Source organism: Lolium rigidum, chromosome 6, assembly GCF_022539505.1.
Source record: "Lolium rigidum isolate FL_2022 chromosome 6, APGP_CSIRO_Lrig_0.1, whole genome shotgun sequence".
NCBI classification, from domain to species: Eukaryota; Viridiplantae; Streptophyta; class Magnoliopsida; order Poales; family Poaceae; genus Lolium; species Lolium rigidum.
The window spans coordinates 360,111,567-360,131,243 of NC_061513.1; the positions used below are offsets into that span (position 1 = coordinate 360,111,567).

The window sequence follows — 19,677 nt, forward strand, 5'->3', positions numbered from 1 at the left end:
CAAGACGTCCTCGACAAATCTATCATCAGTTTCTATTGGTTGTAAGTGATTAATTTCTGTAATTAAGTCTCTAACTCAGCTTGTTCATTGCTTGTAATTTTCCTCACTATATTCTTTTGTACACTATTATGCAGAATGAAGATTCTCAAATGCAGAAGATGGAGAATCTATGACATTGGGTTCATTGACCCATATACCGTTAATTTTGTTACAGTACGAGACCACGTCAAGGACACTTAGGCTAACTTGCTAAGATGTTTAACTAAACAAAATTCCAGAACGGAAATACTATTTTCTTACAACTTCAAGTGAGTGTTACTTTTTTGTACACATTCTATTTTGCCTACTCGATGTTAAGTGTAAATGATGAGTTATGCATGCTTGCATATATAAATGTGCGCATCTTCCTGCTATATCGGCCTCGTTCATTCATTTCATAATATCAAGTAATTAATAACTCTTTTATTCATTATATTTGCAGGGTAGGTGTTGGAAACGGTTCATCAAGGAGGTTGTCGATGACCGGAAACATGAGCTGCGTTTTCGATGGATCCCGATATGTAGTACTAGGTCCATGCATGCATCTCTTTAATTCTAGTTTCAATACCATTGTCATGCTTGATTATTATTCGATTAAATTTTATTCTCGTAAATTGCTTGAGGAAGGAACATGGGACTAATTTATGTGCAGTCTACGTTTGTGAGTTCATTCACATGACGACTAGTGAGCGGTGCAAGAGATCTAAAACAACTTCAAGTATGTAAACAATATTCATAATTTTATTTTATTACCATCATATGTGTTGAGATACATATGATGATTTGATTTGATATATATGCACACAACTCATATATTAATATTGATCTCCTTCTTTAAAAACCGAAAAGATGCGGGATAAGATTCTTCCAAAGGACCGCGTCCTAGCAATTCAAGAGTAATTAGCGGAATTTTCGCTTACGGAGGTCATATTTACAACCGGAGAATACCATTGCCGGTAATGCCTCCATGTAATTAAATACTACCTCCATTCCAAGGCTTAAGACCTATTTTTTTCCAGAAAGTCAAACTATGTTAAGTTTGACTAAGTTTTTATTAAAAGTCATTAACATCTGAAATAAAAAATCAATATTATTAGATATATAATGAAATATAGTTTCATGTGCTATCTACAAAATGTCATATTTATTGATAGATTTACTTGCTTCGACTTTTTCAAAAAAATGTAAGCCTTAAGCCATGGGACGGAGGTAGATAATATACCATATTATATATATATGTATGCTTGTAAGATAAATTATATTATATATGCATCAACGTGTACAATATATAGTAGCATAGAATATGTATATGAAAACTTGTTTGAAATAAAAAAGAATTGAAACACAAATGAAAAAAAGTTAAATGGTAAACACAAAATGAAAATAAAAAACACAAAATAAAGATCATCTAGTTCTCGACCGCGCACTCGACATGTGGAGGCCTTTAGTCCGGATTTCATAGAGCGCATTCCCAACCAGGACTATAGGCTCTTTTTCTACTAGTGTCAGGACAAAGGGACATAACCAAGGCAGCATGCCTCTGCGAGATCATATTTTTTAAAATGTTTGACTTACATTGATGACGGGGAAGAAACACCCAAACCTCCAACGAAGGAGAACATGACGAGGACCTCAACAGGTGGGTGTCGTCGTCTTCCCCGGATGAAGAACTCTAGAACTTGCCTGGGGTGGGCGGCTTCACCACCACCACGACGGCACCGCCTTCTGCGTTTCCAGAGACCTCTAACGGCTCCATCATGACTACATACATATGAAAGTTTCCTTAACTTGTACTCCCTCCGATCCATATTATTTGTCACTAAAATGAATGTATCTACAATTAAAATGTGTCTAGATACATCTATATCAGTGTCAGTAATATGAATCGGAGGGAGTATCACATCCAATTATTAATTTATTTCTCTGCAACTTGTGTGATACCAACCCGAAACTGTGAAATCAACTAGGGAAAGTTGAACGAGCACGACATACAAGTGGTACAGAACTACATATCTACTCCCTAGGTTCATCTTTGACTAAAACCATAACAAAAATTATGGAACAAAGGAAGTACCGAAGTGGGAAGAAAAAGAGGGAAGAATCTTGATCTTTAATACTAGTCCATTATATTGTATTACACATCTATAAATGCAAAAAAAAAAAAAAACACGCACATATGAAATTTCACCTAACCTGTATCACATCCAATTATTGATTTATTTCTCTGTGTTTAACAACTTGCAACTCTGAGCAAAGGCAAGTTGAACACGCAAGACACGCAAGTGGTACAAAACTATATATCTACTTCCTCTGTTTTCACAATTCTCATAGTGGTTTTAGTTCAAATCTAAACTATAACCACAATAAAGAATGATTGAACAGAGGAAGTACTACAGAGGGAGGTGTAAAACAATGATCCGTTGTGCATGTGCACGGATCTGCAGCTGCTGGCTAGTCACCGTTCTATTGCCCCTTGAGCAGCGGCACGAATTTGACCATGACGTCCACGGCGTTCTGAGCGGCGATGCTGATGAACGTGCTGGCCTCGTTCCCGAGCGCGGATCCACCCCCGGCCAGATCCGACAGTGAGCGGATGGTGAGGAACGGGACACCCTGCTGGTACGCGACGAGCGCGACCGCGGCGCTCTCCATCTCGATGGGCGTGCACTCGAACTTGGTGCGCAGGAACTGGCGGTACCGGGCGTTGTCCAGGAACACGTTACCGCTGCACCCCCTGCTGACCCGCACCACCCGCGGTGCGCGGGGCAGACACGTCGTCGTCCCGTTCACGCACGCCGGCAGCTCCATCCCCTCTAGCTTCGCCGCCAACGCGTAGTAGCGCTTGCTGGCGCGGACCCAGAACGCGTGCTGCCGCTCCTCGGGAACGCCCGACGCCGGGAAGATCTCCTCCGGCTGGTACCAGATGCTGTTGAGCTCGTTCGCCGACAACGCCGGGTTACCTTGCCCGACGGTGTAGTCGGAGAAGTTGAGGAAGCCGTACTCCCGCGTGTAGTCACCGGCGGCCTCCAGCGGCAGCTCGTTCTCCTTCCCGTCACCGTAGCGCTGCCAGTTCCAGAGGGAGAGGTGGGCCCAGTACTCGGGGATGGTGACGTCGCCGATCTGGAGGTCCTCGTTCGCGTTGCCGGCGATGCCCCAATGGACAATGCCTTTCACCCGGAACAGGCTCAGCAACATCTGGGTGGCCAGCCCCGCGTTAAGCTGCATCAACCGTTAGCGCGCGGTTAAGCAAACCAAGAAAAATATATTTACTCCCTTCTTCAACCCTAAATACTTTCAACCCTAAATACTTATCACATGTTTAGTAAAGTTAAACATATTTTGGCCTATATTTCACCGGAGGGAGTACCAAAGATGCGTGTGTTTATACGTATAGACACGTACCATGCTCAGCCCTGTCATGACCATGACAACGTTTTGGCCTCCGATGGCTCCGAAGCGGAACCTTCGTCCTTCAAACAAAAAACATGGATTAAATCGTTAGTCCTGATTAAGAAAGGTTGCAAACCATTCAACATTTGATTTTGGAATCTAGTAAGTAGTTCATGCAGCTAGCTCGATCAGGTTACAATGTGTCCCGGGTGTTACGACTTACGAGTAGTAGCGTGTACAGACTCTTATTATCTTCAGGCTGTCAAAGCCTCCTCGAACACGTGTGGTTGTTTAATTAGGTCATGCATGCACTATTCTTTGGAACATTCAGCAGAGGACAAAATTCGTCATTTTTTGTTGTACTCCATCCAATCCATAATAAGTGCGATTGCAAGGCAAATAACAGCGGCGCTAGTATTATATGTGTTTTGTACTCCATCCAATCCATAATAAGTGTCATAATTTTAATTAAAGTTGAGTAAACCCACGAACCATATTATGGGTCGGAGGGGGTAGAAAACGTGCTTCTCCGATGGAATGCGCCAGAAGCTTTAAACGTTGCTTATCTTAGTACCGTCAAATTCCTCTGGTTTTGCTGGAATAGCACCCTAGATAGGACGAAACTACCCTTTCTAGTTTCGACAAAAGATTATGTTACGGTGGTGTACGGAAGCACTCCAGTTTTCTTCTATGGACATCACTCGATCAATCATTCTAATCTCTGATTTTTGGGACAGAGATTGGTGCAATTCATTAGTTTTCACATCTGAGCTGCATGTGTCAATTACTCTACCTCGGTGACCCAACCAGCTGTTGATATTTCAAGCTTAAGGTAACAAATCGCGTGGTGCTAGTGATATAGATCGACCATGCATGTTATGCCAAAAGAAAATTCCTATGCGGCGCAAGTAGACACAACTGAACAACATGACAAGTCACCTATCGATGCTATACGGCGCAAGTAGACACAACTGAACAACATGACATGACAAGGTATTCCTCCATGCCGGTTTATAAAAAACCTTATTATGTGCTTCGAGAAAATCCATTAATTTTATCAATAAATTTTAAGATTAATGCCACACAAATTATACTGTATTGAATTCATATTTTTGTACATATATTTCATATTTTGTAGACCATATTTAATGGTTGAAGTTTTTCTCGAAATGCATAATGAACTTATAAATCATTATAGAGGGAGTAGACATAGTTAAGTGCAGTAAAGAAAGGTCACCGGAGGAAGTTCAGCTAGCTCTGTGTGTACTCGATATGTAAGAGTAATTAAAAATCTTGTATAGAATTTATTTTGTAAAAGATACCAAAAAAGAGTACATTTTTTCGATAAAAGGGAATATATTAATATCAATAAGATATCAATTACACCCAGCCTCTGCAACAACGCACCACCCTAATGGCACTACGGATGCACACAGCCAAAAAAAGGAAAAGAAAAAAAAAGTACATGTATATCACTATCACGGAATGATATGTGTGCCTGTAATGTTGGTCAAAAAGTTTAGATCATTTCTTGTTCCGTGTAAATAATTGTTCGAGGAGGTTATAAACAACATAAAAAGCAGTAAACACTTTTCAATATATTTTTCTAGTATCGGTAGTCATATTCGTTAACCAAATTTATAGACACAGGCATGAAGTTTTGGCTCTTGGGAGCATATATGCTTCTGGATGAACAATAAATTTGAAAACAAAATTGAAAATTCTGAAATTTTATTTACCTATTTTCGTTACTATGTTTTGTATTTGTGCAAATTTTCATGAAGAAATCAACATGTATCTATGTGTGTTTCCACAATAAAAAATGATAATTATTGGTACTTTAAAGCAGCAAATTTGGCATTCATCAAGTTATCTTTTTAGCACATGTCATGATATTTGCGCTTTCTCCGCAAAAATAATTACAAATAACAAACATGTACTTGTTTAAAAAATTCTTCATATTTTTTACATCCATGAAATTATGTTTCCGCACGCAGAAGCATATGCTTTTAGGAGCCAAATTGCATTTCCGGAGCAGATGGCTATGTTATTTTCTCAAAAACTTTTGGGACTGTTCCATCGGCGAGCTTTGGGCTGTGACTATCTTTTTCTGCATATGCTGCGTGAGTGCGTGTAAACTATTTACTTTTATCTGCTTGATGCGAACATTTGAGTTGAAAAGCCCACATACCCAAATTTTCTTGGTAAGTTCTCTTGAGCCCCCTGCGTCCGCATCTCATGCTGATTTGATGCATGGGGTACAAAGGAAATCATCATAATTTGCTTGTGATTAAGTGGTCGATATGTACCTTGGACGTCGAGGTTAGGGATGGTCTTGCTGGCCACGAAGCTGGGCGAGTTGAGGACGGGCACCATCTCGAAGGTGTTGGGAACGACGAGCCCGACGAACGGGCCGTGGCGGTTCGCCCTGTTGATGGCGGTCCACGTCTTCCCCGAGATGTAGCCCTCCGCCGACGTGGCCATCAGCGCCACCGCGATGAGGACGACGGCGCCGGCAAGGAGCTGCTGCCTAACACCACCCATGGTCGATGGCGAACTAGCTGGAGGCTGCAGCTATATATGTAGTTTCTGACCAAGCCTCACACGATCTCTGTGACTTGTGTGCTGTGCTTGATTTGCGTGTGGGTGTCCTTGCGTTGATCAACTGGCACTCGTACGTATTAATAGCGAGCTGAAGTTTGGCGAGATTGAGCCGTGCTACGGAGTACTCTAATAGAATGAAATCCAGTCACGTGGCGCGCGAGGCTTCATACAAATCCAATGGGATACTAAGAAGGTCAAAGAGTAGCTTACAAGAATAAAAGAGCAATGTGCTAAATACACGGAGAGAAATGCCGCTAGTCGGAAAAATAATTATTTTGGTCGAGAGGAGGTGATTGAGATCGATACATACACTTTGTCATTAACCCCAAGCTAATAGCTACAAGTTGTAATATACTATACTTCAATCATTATAAGTTCCTTCTTTAGAGCGTTTTAAAGATGTACTCCCTCTTGTTCTTCCTCGTTTTCTTTACGGGGCACAAAAATTTCAGATTTTAACTTTGACCAATGATCAGTCAAACACTAGATATGGATTACCTGATACAAAATCAATACCATGGAAGTTTGACTTTTGGCACATGGGGATGACTATTCCTCAAACTAGGACTTAGAACTAGGTATTTCTAACTTCATTTAGACATAGTTTACACTTGAAACTCGTTCTCACCCATTTTCTCATCCCTTTGCACTTGCACCATGCATCTCGACGATTAGGGATCATGCTTTTTAGTCTTGTCTTGGAGTAGCTATATCTTAATGGCCTAAGGTAGCAAAATCATTAATACAAACCCAACGATACCGATTTCGTATCACATCATCAACATTTATTCGTTATGTGCTGAAAGTAAATCTTGCGAAACGTGTTCACCAAATGACGGGAGAGAGAGCTCCAAGTAACTAAAATCATGGGCAAAAATTTACATAGTACACTTGATTACATAGACACTTAATGATTTGTCCTTTATGTTGAGAAGCACGTCACGGGGACAATGAGTCTAGGATCTTGTAAATATCGTCTCGAACGTCGCTAGCACACAGTAACAAGATGCTCTACTAATTGAACCACTTGTATTCTATAATTTGTGTCATCTGAGCAGTGAGCAGTTCCCGATCTTAATAGTACTATCATAGTGCCCTCGTGCATGGCGTGGGATGTGTAAGATATATCTACGTGCTCAGCTGCTCACACACATTTTAACCACACGGTGTGTTAATTGCTTAGTTGGTGGTTACGTACTTCTGCTCTCTTTGTGTGCGCTGTTCTTAGTAACAGTCAAGCTGCAGCTTCGTAGCTTCGATGTGATCGAGCCTCGCACAAGCTAAGACTTGTCTGTGTCGCTGTGTGTGCCGTGTTTGGTGAGATTAGGCCGTGGCTCGTGGGGAGTGCCAATGAAATGGAATCCAGTCAGCACGCGAAGTTTCATACAAATCCAATGGCTCGTACAAATATCAAGACTAGCAAATAGTGCAAAAAAGGTGCAACTTGCTAAAATTATAATCCTAAGAATTTCCAGATCCCAAAACTACTTTGTGGAGGTCAATCCTGCGTGGAGAGATGCCGCCAGGGCCGGCCCACAGGCCGGGCAAACGGTGCGTCCGCACTGGGCCCTGGCAAGTCAGGGGCCCCAGCCCAGGTACTAGTTCTATTAGTAGTAGTTGGAATTTCTGATTTTTTTTTGTCTTGTAAACGAAGTAAAGCCATAAAGGCCCATGTATTGATGTCCAGCCCAGACTATCACGTACGGGACGGGAGTGGAGAAAGCAATCGATCCAGAGAATCGATCGATTAGCTCCAGCCTCCAGACGAAACGCCTCGCGCCGCCCCCATCTCCTCGTCTCCTGAGCTCCTCCTTTCCCCAAATCCGAGATCACCGCTAGCCATTAATGGATGCCAAAGACGCAGCTCCATGCCTCCATCGTTCCCCAGACTTCTCCCTTCAATTCTCAACGATTCTATGTTTTTATTGTCAAATAGCCGTTTGGGATCTGAGAGGTAAGGAAATTCCGCCCTTGCCGTTGCTCTCAGAGAATCACACCTCAATCCACTGTTAAATAGCTTCCATTTGACATGTCATTCAGCTCAAGCAGTCAAGACTCCCATAGGCAAAACGAAAAGTGATGGATTGTGGTCAGTGGTCTTGATTGGATCTGAGAGCAGGGCCTGTTCTGAGAGCACGGAGAAAGGGTGATAGTTCAGTTCATCAAGGTGTGGACCGTGCGGTCTTCTTCTTCATCCGAATTGAGCTCGGCCAGGTGCTTCCGTTCCCTCTCCTGTCTTTTTTCTAGGAAACTTGTATTATTTGTTTGATGATATGTCTTCTAGAAAGGAGTTATCTGGTTGTGCAAAAAGGAATAAAAGAAAAGATAGAGATGCATTGTTAGAATCTCAAAGAGGAGCTATTCACAAGTTTTTAAGAAATGGTAGTTCTTCAACGAACCCAAACTCTCTGCAATTAGCCTTAGTAAATGTTGAAGAACAACCAACTGAGAATGTAGACGGGGATGACGACATCGATGAGGTTGATCATAATGACCCTAATTTAGCCACCAGGAACAAATATTTCTCTATAATTCTTGATTGTACTCCAGATGTTAGCCACCAGGAACAAATGACCCTAATTATCCGATGTGTTAACATGTCAAATAACCAAATAAAAATAGAGGAGTTCTTTATGGAATTTTTGAAAGTGGATGACACATCTGGTTTGGGACTTCTTAATGTACTTATGGATGCTCTGAAGTCCTACGGACTAAATATAGATAATGTGAGGGGCCAAGGTTACGACAATGGTTCAAATATGAAAGGGAAAAACCAAGGGGTACAAAGTCGCTTACTTAAAATTAATCCAAGAGCTCTATATATGCCATGTGCGTGCCATAGTTTGAACCTTACTTTATCTGATATGGCAAGTTCATGTGGTAAAGCAATTACTTTTTTCGGGATTGTTCAACGGATATATGTGTTATTTTCAACTTCTACTAAAAGATGGAAAGTGTTGCTTGACCATATTCCAAGTTTAACAGTGAAGGGTTTATCAAACACTCGGTGGGAGAGTCGAATAAAAAGTGTTAAAGCTATTAGATTTCAAGCTCCCGAACTAAGGGTTGCTTTGTTGGAGGTAGGTAAAATTTGTGATGATGCCAAGTCAAAGAGTGACGCAAAAAATTTATATGACGCGCTTGGTAAATTTGAGTTTATACTTGGTATGGTAATTTGGCATGACATTTTGTTTGCAATAAACGCTGTGAGTAAGAAGTTGCAATCTCCATCCATGTGTATTAACTCTACATTGCAGCAAATTGAAGGTATAATGGATTTTTTTGACAACTATAGAAACAATGGATTTGCAACTAGTTTGACCATAGCAAAGCGTATAGCATCTGACATGGGTATTGAACCATCATTTCCAATAAAACGTCAAGTCACTAGGAAAAAACAGTTTGATGAACCTGATCATGACGAAGAAATTCTGTTAGCTGAGAAAGCTTTTGAAGTAAACTACTTTTTAGTAATGGTTGATGTGGCAAAGATCTCACTGAAAACTAGATTTGAAGAACTTAAGGTATTCAAAAATATATTTGGTTTTTTACTTAGCTCAAAAGACTTGAAATTGCTTACTGATGTTGAAGTGCGCAAATCTTGTGATAAGTTTGTCAAAACATTTTCTCACAAGGGCTCCTGTGATGTTGAGCCAGATGATCTATTTTCTGAATTAAGACTGTTACAAATGACTTTACCTGTAACGAATGAACCAATGCAAGCAATGGAATTATTTGAGTTTGTTAGAGATATAGATTGTTTTCCAAATATTTTAATTGCTTATCGTATTTTGTTTACTGTACCGGTGACAGTAGCATCGGCTGAGCGTAGCTTTTCTAAGTTGAAGTTACTAAAAAACTATTTAAGATCATCAATGTCTCAAGAAAGATTAAATGGTCTGGCAATTTTGTGTATCGAGAAAAATAAGTTGGATGAGATAAATACGGATGCAATTATAGACGACTTTGCTTCTAGAAGTGTTAGGAGAAATGGCAAGTTCTGAATTCAATTTGCTATACTGTGACTTACGCAGGAAGAGGAAGCTTTCGAAAATTGGTGAAGAATATGGAGTGGTGGGCATGATCTAAATAAAGTCTTACTGTACGATTTCTGTCATCACAACTACACATGATTGTTTACTGTTTGTATGCTGGGAGATTGTCTAATTATTTTATTGTGCTTTTTAGGTAAATGCCCGTCTCTGGTTCTCTTTTAAGTAGGAACTGCGGCGACTTCATCTCCTATCTAGATTGGTAATTCATTTTATTAGCTAGCACAGTATTTTAAAAATCTTGGTCTTATATGCTAGTAGACTGATACATCAAACATATTCCTTTTGCAGAAGAAAGACATGTTCTGCCTTGTCAATCCTAGTTCCTAGCAAAGCGGAACTTTTGCGGAAGCAGCGGAATCATGATTAGTTCGCTTGATTGAGACAAATCACAAATAATATTATTTTTAGAGTGATGCTCTATCATTTTGAGAGTTCAAACATTATGGATCTATGATATGTACTGAATATTCTTTGTTATTGAAATATAATGGTTTTTTAGGTTGCAATATACTGTTTTGATAGTTTTTGTCTGTGAATAAGGGCCCTTTCTATCATTTTGCACCTGGGCCCCAAAAAAGTATGGGCCGGCCCTGGATGCCGCTACTTGTAAGAGTTAGAGCATCTCCACCCGCATCCCACGAAGCGTTCCCAAAGCGATTTGGAGCGTGCCGCACAAAAAAAAAAACGTTCCTACCTACACCCCCCAAAGCCTCTTTTTGTCCGGCGTGGCGCGATACAGTGTTCGGCGCCCCAAGCCCGTCCCCGGTACACAGGAGACGCCGGACACACCGAAATGCGAGGCGAGCCGTGGCGGGACCGACGCGTCAGCGGCACATTGAAGTTTAAGCTAACCGTCGCCTACCTCGTGACGGAAATTATTGGCGCGCAGCGACGGTGCAGTTCCCGCATAGGCGCAGCGACGGTGCAGTTCCTTCAGAGGCGCATCAAAGCGTCTCGTCCCGCCTAGCTCTGTGTGCCGGCGTTAATGAGCGCCACCCCCCCCGGCCTCCCTCCGGCCTATAAAAAAGGGCCGCCCTCACACGTAAATCCTAGCACCTCTCTCCCCAACCCTAGCCGCCACCATCTCAAGAGTCGACGCCATGTTTGCTAGAGTCGGAGGTCGCGGCCGTAGTCGTGGTCGTGGCCGCGGCAGAGCTGCACGCTCGTTGTCGCCTGTGAGCCATCGTCTTCATCGTCGGACCTGCAGGAGGAGGAGGAGCGGCAAATGATTTTCGAATTCGTCGTCGTCCTCAAGGGCAACCCACTCGGCATCCAGAGGCTACCGGACAAGTTCGCCGACTTCTTCGCCGGTGACGAGCCGGCCTCGCTGCATCTGCGGGAGGCTGCCTGCGACTGTTGCTGGTGGATTGTGGACGTGATCGTCGATGCGCGCGGCAAGATGTACCTCCACACCGACTGGGAGAAGTTCGCGCGCTACCACCACCTCCAACCCGGCTTCATGCTCAAGTACTACTACCTTGGCGAGCGCGACATGAGCATCAAGGTGTTCGATGAGACGCGCTGACACCAGCACTACCACGGCGACAACGCCGACGAGGACGACGACAGAAGGCATAGTGTTGTTTCTTCGCAGCGAAAATAGGAACGGAGGTTTCTAGATGTTCTTCCTCGAAAGAACCAACAGGGATACCGTCAACAGCTAGATTTTCCAGTTTGGGTGACTGGGTGTTCTTTCTTGGTAGCAAACACACGAAATCTGCGATGCCATCCCTAGTTAGGTTTTCTTATTTTGCAATGTTTTAAATTTGTGTCAACCATGGTTTAAACTATGCATTAGTTTATGTAAACCATGTTCCAAATTATGTATTAGTTTGTGTAAAACCATGTTTCTTCTCTCTATTGAAATAAAAATGCAAAAAGAAAATAAAAAAGAGAGTATTTTAATGTTTTAAAAAGTTTGGGGGCGGCATTTGGGGGATGCGGCTGGGGAGCGACGTCCCCCAAACGCGGCACGAATAAAACATGTTCCCCAAACGCTCGATCCGGCGCCTTTTGGGGACGCTTTGGGGGACGCGGTTGGAGATGCTCTTAGAGCATCGTCAGCTGCGTCGCCCAAAGCGTCCCCTAAAGGGATTTGGGGTGCGCCGGACCAAAAAATGTTCCCAGCCGCGTGCCCCAAAGGCCCTTTCCGTCCGGCGCGGCCTAATACGGTGTCCGGCGCCCCGAGCCCGTCCCCGCTACACAAGGAACGCTCCGGGCACGCCGAACACAACGAAAAGCAAGGCGAGGAGACGCGGGCCCGACGCGTCTGTGACTCACGAACGGACGCTCAACCGCTGCCTACCTAGTGAAGATGCAGTTGCCGGGAAGGGGAACCATCGCATTGGCAACCGCGTCAACTGACGCGCGAATCGCCGAAATGAAGCGCGAACTCCACGGAAGAGCAACCACCGTTCTCTTCGATATCTACGCCGACGTTCATCCGCGCTCAATAAGACCCCTACGCTTTCCCCGATCTACACCGGCCGCCATTCATCGAAAGCTCTCCTCTCTCACAATGGGCGACATCTCTCTGCTGCCATCAGACACCGGCAACGAGGGTCAGCCACTGGGATGGCGCCACTGGTGGGACAAAGCTGCGACGCCTAGCAGCGATGATTCCCCGCCGCCGGACGGCGGCGAGGAATGGGAGGCCGAGGAGGAGGAGGAAGAGGCTGAGGAGGCGGCGGCGGCCCGAGCGAAGGCGGAGGCGGAGGTGAAAGCGAAGGCGAAGCCGGCAAGCACCATCGACGACGAGGAGGACACAAGTTCCTCCGATGCATCGAACAACACGGCCTCTTCGGAAGACGTGACAAGCAGGAAGCGCCACCGTGAGGACGACGAGGCGGGGCCATCAAAGAAGAAGTAGTTTAAATTTTTATATGTAATTTGTTTATATTTTTCAAAAAAATTATATGTAAAATTTGTTTATGTTGCAGCGCTTTGAATATTAGCAGCAATTTTATTACAACGTTACCTACACATTTCTTATATCTATTAAAATAAAATATAGTATTTTAAAATTTTGGGGCGCGTTTGAGGGACGCGGCTGGGGAGCGACATCCTCCAAGCGCGACACGAACGAAACACGTTCCCCAAACGATAAATCTGGCGTCGTTTGAGGGGCGCTTTGGAGGACGCGGCTAGAGATGCTCTTAGTAGTAATCATTTTGCCAAGGCCCGAGGGGAAGTGATCATCGAGAATGATATGGACACTTGGCTTTGCATTTGATCCCAACTTAGTAGCCACGAGCTCTAAATCATATTTTAGGCCTTACATAATATATCTCTTTAGAGTAACTTAAGGCATGTATTTCATCTGGTCCTTACTCCTTTTTATCGGGTTTTCTAATTCTCAACTATCTAAGAATTAGATTAGTGCTTAGTCAACTCCACTAAGGTTCGGCTATTGTTTTAAGTTTCTTGCTCATTGACCGAGCCGGTGGGAGGGACGATACAATTGGCTGCAGCGGGACAGACATTGGCGAGGAAGGGAGGGTGCGGGTCACCGAAGCCAAAGAAGGTGTGTGTGCGTGGTGGGTGGGGGTGGGGGTGGGGGGAGGTGCCCAAGGGTGGTGCTGGACTGGTAGGGGAGGAGCTTGGTGCAGGGCGAGCGGCAAGGCGTCGTGGTGGCACACCGGTCTCAGTCGGGGAAGACGGCGGTGCGGGCGGTGGTCGTTGCGGGGCGGAGCTGCTTACCGAAGGGGAATGGGAGGGACAACTATAATGTGAGTCGTTCTCAATCGACTTAGACAAGCACCTATTTTATAAGGATCATACTTTTTTATATTGATCATTGATTAGTCCAACTACATCTGGATTGTCTGTTACAAAATCAATAGTACTGGAATATGATTTTTAATAAGCACGTATAAGAAGTGGCCATTTCTCCCTTGGCTTAGATTTGATCATTTCTCAGTTGATTTATAAATAGTTATTCACATTCGACATTTCATAGCGTTTGTACTTGCACAAATCTCGATGATTAGATCGGACTATTCTTAGAAATAGATATTTCTTAGTTTCCTAAGATAGCAAAACTCTTAACATGAGCACAACGATACCAATTTTGCATCACACCATCAACATGAATGCATCAAAAAATAAAATTAAAGCTTGACAAACATGTACACCATATCAGATCGACAGAGAGTGTGGTAAAGTCAAACACCACACCATAGGATAAAATACATAAGACACTTGATTAGTCCAAAGATACTTGATGACTTGGCTTTGTACTCATTCTCTTCCAGCAGGGATGTGCGAATATGCAATTGTCTCTGAACTCAACGGGTACGTCGCTAGCACAGTACTATAATAATGATTGCCCTACTAAACCAGTTGCGTTCTGCCGTGTGTTATGTTATCAGTTCGTTGTCTCATCAGTTACTATACTAGTAATCCTCGTGCACAGCGTGGGATGTGTAGGAATAGGATATTGGCAAGCCTACAAACAGTGTGTTAATTGATTATTTGGGGTACTTGCTGCGCCTCTATTATCCTGTTAGTAAAGGGCAACCTCAGTTGGCGGTGGACCATTCATTCTACTAGACGAACACCGGAGTTTCGCCTCGCCGCCTACACAACATTGTTGCACAACGTGATCATTGTGGTACACTCCAGGGCATATTAATTTGTAATAGCAAGACATAATGCAATTGTGTTTCTAGTTTACTGTTTCATCCTTTCTCGATCTCAGATTGTTAGTTTTGTCCTATAGAGTATGAAGCTGGACTCTGCTCGGTGCTCTTCTTCAAGAGATTCTGGAGAGTCCGGAAGGGTCCAATCCTCGCCATACTTAATGAATTCGTCCTAGCTAGGGAGGGTGGATATCGCTCGCCTCAACTTAGGGATTATTTCGTTGATCCCTAAGGTTAAGGGTGTTGATTCGATCAAACAATTTCACCCGATTAAGCTGATCAATGTTATTTTCAAGTTTGTTACTAAAGCATACTCTATTCGTCTAGCGCTGTTAACCCATAGAACCATTGACCGCAGCCAAACAGCATTTATAAAAGGCAAGTGCTTACGTAAGGGTGTGTTGGCCATTCATGAGGTTTCACATGCATGAACTAAGAGCGAGAAGGCTAGGGAGCCTATTTCTCAAATTGGACTTTGAGAAGGTTTGTGATTCGGTGAATTGGAAGTTCCTCATGGAGGTTCTCACAAACAAGAGTTTCTCACAAATGGTGGTTCACAGGTTGACGCAATTGGCTCAGGGGGATAATCAACGATCAATGTGAACGGTGAGATTGGCCCCTTCTCCCGGAATGCCAGGGGAGTGAGGCAGGGTGCTGCACTTTCACCCTTTCTCTTCGACTTCATGGTTTATTACCTTGCAGCCATGTTGTCTAGAGCTAACTCGATGTGAGATAACTCATCTCGGGGTGGGGGGTAGAAGGAGGGGGGTGAGGCACACTTGCAGTATGCCAATGACAAGATGGCCATGATTGAGCCTAGTGATCAGGGGATCACGAATCTCAAATTGATATTGCTCTCCTTTTGAGAATATGTCAAGACTCAAGATTAATTTTCACAAGACTGAGGTCGTGGTGATTGGTGTCCCCAAGGATGGAAAACGAAGGGTACGACATGCTCAATTGCAAGCTGGGTAGTTTCCCAATTAAATACCTTGAGATCCCAGTTAGCGACAAACCGCTCAGGGTTAAGGGCGGCAGATTGGGACTTCCTACCCGAGCAGGTAGGTCATAGGGTGGACCCATGGAAAGGTTGTTCCTGGGCTTAGCTGGGTGGTCGGAATTGACAAAATCGTGTCTATCCAGACTTCCCATGTTTGCTACGTGAATCTACATGCTATATGACTCCACTCATGGGCCATGGATTCTTCACGTGCCCGCTTCTTTTGGGAAGGAGTGGGTAACAAACAGAAGTACCATATGGAGGATTGGCAGACGGTCTGACCGAAGGCCTTCGAGAGACTGTGAGTCTTCAACACAAAAAGGATGAATATTGCTCTCATGCTCAAATGGATTTGGAAGTTATACCAAAACGACAAAGGGCTTGGGTCGCTATTATTCATGCAAAATACTTAGGGTTCGCGATTATTTGCAAGGGAGAACTACCCCATATGGCTCCCAATTTTTGAGGTCCATTAAAAAAATCAGGTGGTTATTCAAGCTAGGAGCGAAGCACAAGGTGCTCAATGGGAAACACGCATATTTCTAGTTAGATTGGTGGACGGGTTTGGCACCGTTGCGAGCGCTTCCCTCTCCTCTTTGGATGTCGTGTGGATCCTTTCATCATTGTCGACAAGACGCTGACCGGGGAGGTTCTCCAAGTGGAATATAGATTAAGGTTTTGGAGATAGTTTGGGTTAGATGAGACGGTGGAGGGGGACAATTTACACACGGAGATTCGGGCGATGTCGGGCTCTAATCATGAGGACATTATCTCCTGGTCGCTTGAGGCGTCCGGAGAATTCTCTGTGCAATCTGTGTATCATTACATCTCTTGAGGTGCGTTTATCACCTGCTTCAAGGAGGCATGGCCCACTAGTTTGCCTCCCAAGATTAAGGTCTTCTTTTGGCAACTCGATTAAGGAACGGTTGCCATAGAGTGAGCAACTATCTAGGAGAACGGGCCATGGAACGACATATGCTTACTATGTGGGGAGATTGAGGATTGTAACCATGTCTTCTTTGCTTGCCCAATTGCTCATTTCACCTCGGCAAGAGTTATGAAACTCCACCATTATAACTGGAACCCAACAGGGTCCAAACCCTAGCTGGCAGCTTTCGCACTGTAGTTTGGTTTATCTTTGTGGCCCAATGTCTGGACCTTTTGGCTGTTTCATAACAATCTAACTATAGAAGGAAACACCATTGGCAACCCTGACGTTTTCTTCCAAATATCTCTACATATGCAGTCTTGGAGGATTATGGTCAGACACAAGGGATCGAACGTTGGTGGACGTGGCGCTGGGTGAGGTTAGGCGGCTACATACAAGAGCCATAGCAACGGGTGGCAATGACTGAGCTTCAACTTTTTCTATATTTATGTCATGCTGTATTTTCTTGCTCTGTTGTATCGGCTTTGCAGCTATACGGTTTGCATCCATAGGGATATTGTGAACTGTCTTGTGACTGGTGTGTCTGCTTTAAGAAGACTATGTCGGATGGTGCCGTGTGGGTTTTATATATAAAACCGGGCTTAGGCCTTACGTTTGAAAAAAAAAGTTTTGTTTTCACAGCTCTCCTTTATGCAGCGGATATACCCAAAGTGTGGCATTAAAAAAAAATTATGCAATTGCAAAAAAGAAAAGCAAGCAAAAAACACATCAAGGCAGGGACACACAAAAGGCAGGTAGCTGAGCTAGCGCGGCTTACAGCTTGGAGGATTTTCTTTTTGTCTGAACGGGGCGGACCGCAGACCTATGCTATTTGGCTTTCAAGCTCAACAGGGAGGTCAAGTTATTCTTGAATAAACTCAATAGAAACACGACAGGCAGTTATAAACAGATGCATGCTACTGGGAGATCAGATTAACCAGAAGCTTTTCTAGGTAGGGGTATATTGAACTGAAACTCATTAAAACAGTGTTGCATTCATATTCAGGATAAAACTTCAGACCCTGGAAGGAAATATCTTAACAAAAGAGTAGCGCAACACAATGGATCGATCGGGCAAATCTGGCGTTTGACTAACAACCATCAAACCATCAAACTAACTTGGCGAGTACACAATCACTACCACATCAGATCACACAGACTATCGCATATACCAGCATACCTTGGTCCGGTGGGCTGCGCGCGGCATATCAGGCCGCGGGCGACGGCGATCAGCGGTGGCCGGCGCATGCGCCGCTGCGGTTTTGTCTCGGGGCCTAGTTCAGAGGAGCGGCTGGAGGAACGATCAGACGATCGCAGATGCAAGCTGCGCCTGTCAAATTCGAGTCACAATTTTCGGTTGGGCCAGACGGCCAGCAAATGGGCCTTCTACTTAAGGATTTCGCGTCCCAACTTGTCTGTTATCCACGCATGAAAAAAAGATTGTGTATTTCAGAAAAAAATGGTCTGATATTCATGACGGAAATTTTCATGTGTTTGAAACAGAAAAATATGTACTCCTATGTAGTAAGAAAAATCTTGTATTTCTTGAACGAATCAAAGGAAAGGTAGAAAACATAGAAGGAAAAAAGACAAATTAAATGATGCTCGTGATGCTACCCTCCACTGAGAGCATAAGAGAGGCGGGTGAGGACTCTCGCACCCAGGAGCGCCTTGTTAGAGGATCTCTTCACCGACACCCTCTTAATAGGCGTCGGCACTTGCTCCCTCTATTTGAGGATGAGCTTCCCACACCGATGTTCCCCTAAGAAACCCCTAAAAGAATTGAACAAACAACTTTGAACAAACTCTGAAAATTTAATTTAAATTTAAGTTTAATTACAGAAGTTTGAATGAACTTTAAAATAAACTAAATGAAATTAAACTAAACCCCAGCACCCTTATCAAATTGTGGCAATTCCTATACAGCAACTGAATCATCCATTAAAAGCTTGAGTGCTTGGCCACTAAAGCGCCATCTTGAGTCAGGCGGCAAAGGTAGGGTGTTCTCTCTCTTTTTTTGATGTTTGTTTTAAATTTATTTTTTATGTTTTTTTGTTTATAAAAATTATATGAATATTTCGTAATATCAAATGAGTGAATTATTTTTGAACTAAATGAAAAGCTATATGGAAATATTGAACCTTTTTCTGTCAATATATGAATATTTTTTTGAACTTGCCAACAATTATTTTGAGTGAACATTTGTTTCCCTCTCATGTGAGCTTTATTCTTTGAACCCGCCAACTTTTTGACCTACACGGACACTAATTTCACGTGTGAACTTTTTTAAAACCTCGTGAAAAAATTTAGTCAGCTTTTGAATATATTTTATAGGAAAATATGTAAACATATAAATTTTGTGATTTACATTTAAAAAAACTGGTGCCCCTCAGAAATGGCCCAGGTCGAAAATCCTTCAAGGGTTGCGTCTCTATTGGACCCAAAATGCTTTCGTGTCATAATCCCATATTAAGTCCAACCTTTTGGCCCAGCTTCACATTAAAGCTGAAATAGCCGAAGCGAGACCATAGGCCGGCCCGATCACAAAACAGGTTCCAGGCCCATCCTCGAGTCGTACATGCATTCGCATATTCGCTACTCGCAGTTGCAAGATGCAATCACTGCGGAATGTCCAGATTTTCCATTTGTCGAAATCCAACGATAATTTCAACGCAATATCGCATTCCTTTTGAATTGCATGTAAGGACGTAAGCTCGTGAGAAGTTTTCAGTGACAAGGTCAGTACTATAAGCTTTTGCTCTGATCATCCATCAACGATCAATGTGTATGAAGAAATCTGGCTGACATGATTTCATTTGTGTGAAACCCTATTCATTCGGCACGTTGTTCTGAAGTGGAAGGCCTAAGAGGAACCGCAGATTCTGTGCAGTTGTGTCTAGTTGGAATCGACTGCTCTCAACTTGGTGCAAGGAGTGGAATTCTTTGTGCACTCGCGTTGCTGCGTGAAAGATACTGCAAGACAAGTGGTGGCCATAAGTGAATCCTCCACATCCAATTGCC

General features: G+C 43.4%; 2 protein-coding genes across 2 annotated transcripts; one reads left to right on the forward strand and one right to left on the reverse strand.

Annotated features, from left to right (window-relative positions):
- Positions 1-2,502: 2,502 nt before the first annotated feature.
- On the reverse strand, positions 2,503-5,973 carry LOC124665028 (bark storage protein A-like). Its single transcript, XM_047202424.1, has 3 exons — positions 5,739-5,973; positions 3,442-3,509; positions 2,503-3,258 (listed from the first exon to the last, which is right to left on the reverse strand). Exons 1-3 carry the CDS (start codon positions 5,971-5,973, stop codon positions 2,503-2,505), a joined length of 1,059 nt encoding a protein of 352 aa, XP_047058380.1.
- Positions 5,974-8,554: 2,581 nt separating this feature from the next.
- On the forward strand, positions 8,555-10,287 carry LOC124665213 (zinc finger MYM-type protein 1-like). Its single transcript, XM_047202630.1, has 2 exons — positions 8,555-10,135; positions 10,222-10,287. The coding sequence occupies exon 1, from the start codon at positions 8,604-8,606 to the stop codon at positions 10,035-10,037; it is 1,434 nt and encodes a 477-aa protein (XP_047058586.1). The 5' UTR covers positions 8,555-8,603; the 3' UTR covers positions 10,038-10,135; positions 10,222-10,287.
- Positions 10,288-19,677: the final 9,390 nt, after the last annotated feature.

What these genes read in the sequence shown, in the direction of transcription:
- LOC124665028 (XM_047202424.1), bottom strand. Translation starts at nt 5,973, where the DNA reads ATGGGTGGTGTTAGGCAGCAGCTCCTTGCCGGCGCCGTCGTCCTCATC. An exon ending in CCCTAACCTCGACGTCCAAG is followed by an intron (nt 3,510 to 5,738) that starts GTACATATCGAC and finishes TTTTGTTTGAAG; the next exon opens with GACGAAGGTTCCGCTTCGGA. An exon ending in TCATGACAGGGCTGAGCATG is followed by an intron (nt 3,259 to 3,441) that starts GTACGTGTCTAT and finishes CGGTTGATGCAG; the next exon opens with CTTAACGCGGGGCTGGCCAC.
- LOC124665213 (XM_047202630.1), top strand. Translation starts at nt 8,604, where the DNA reads ATGACCCTAATTATCCGATGTGTTAACATGTCAAATAACCAAATAAAA.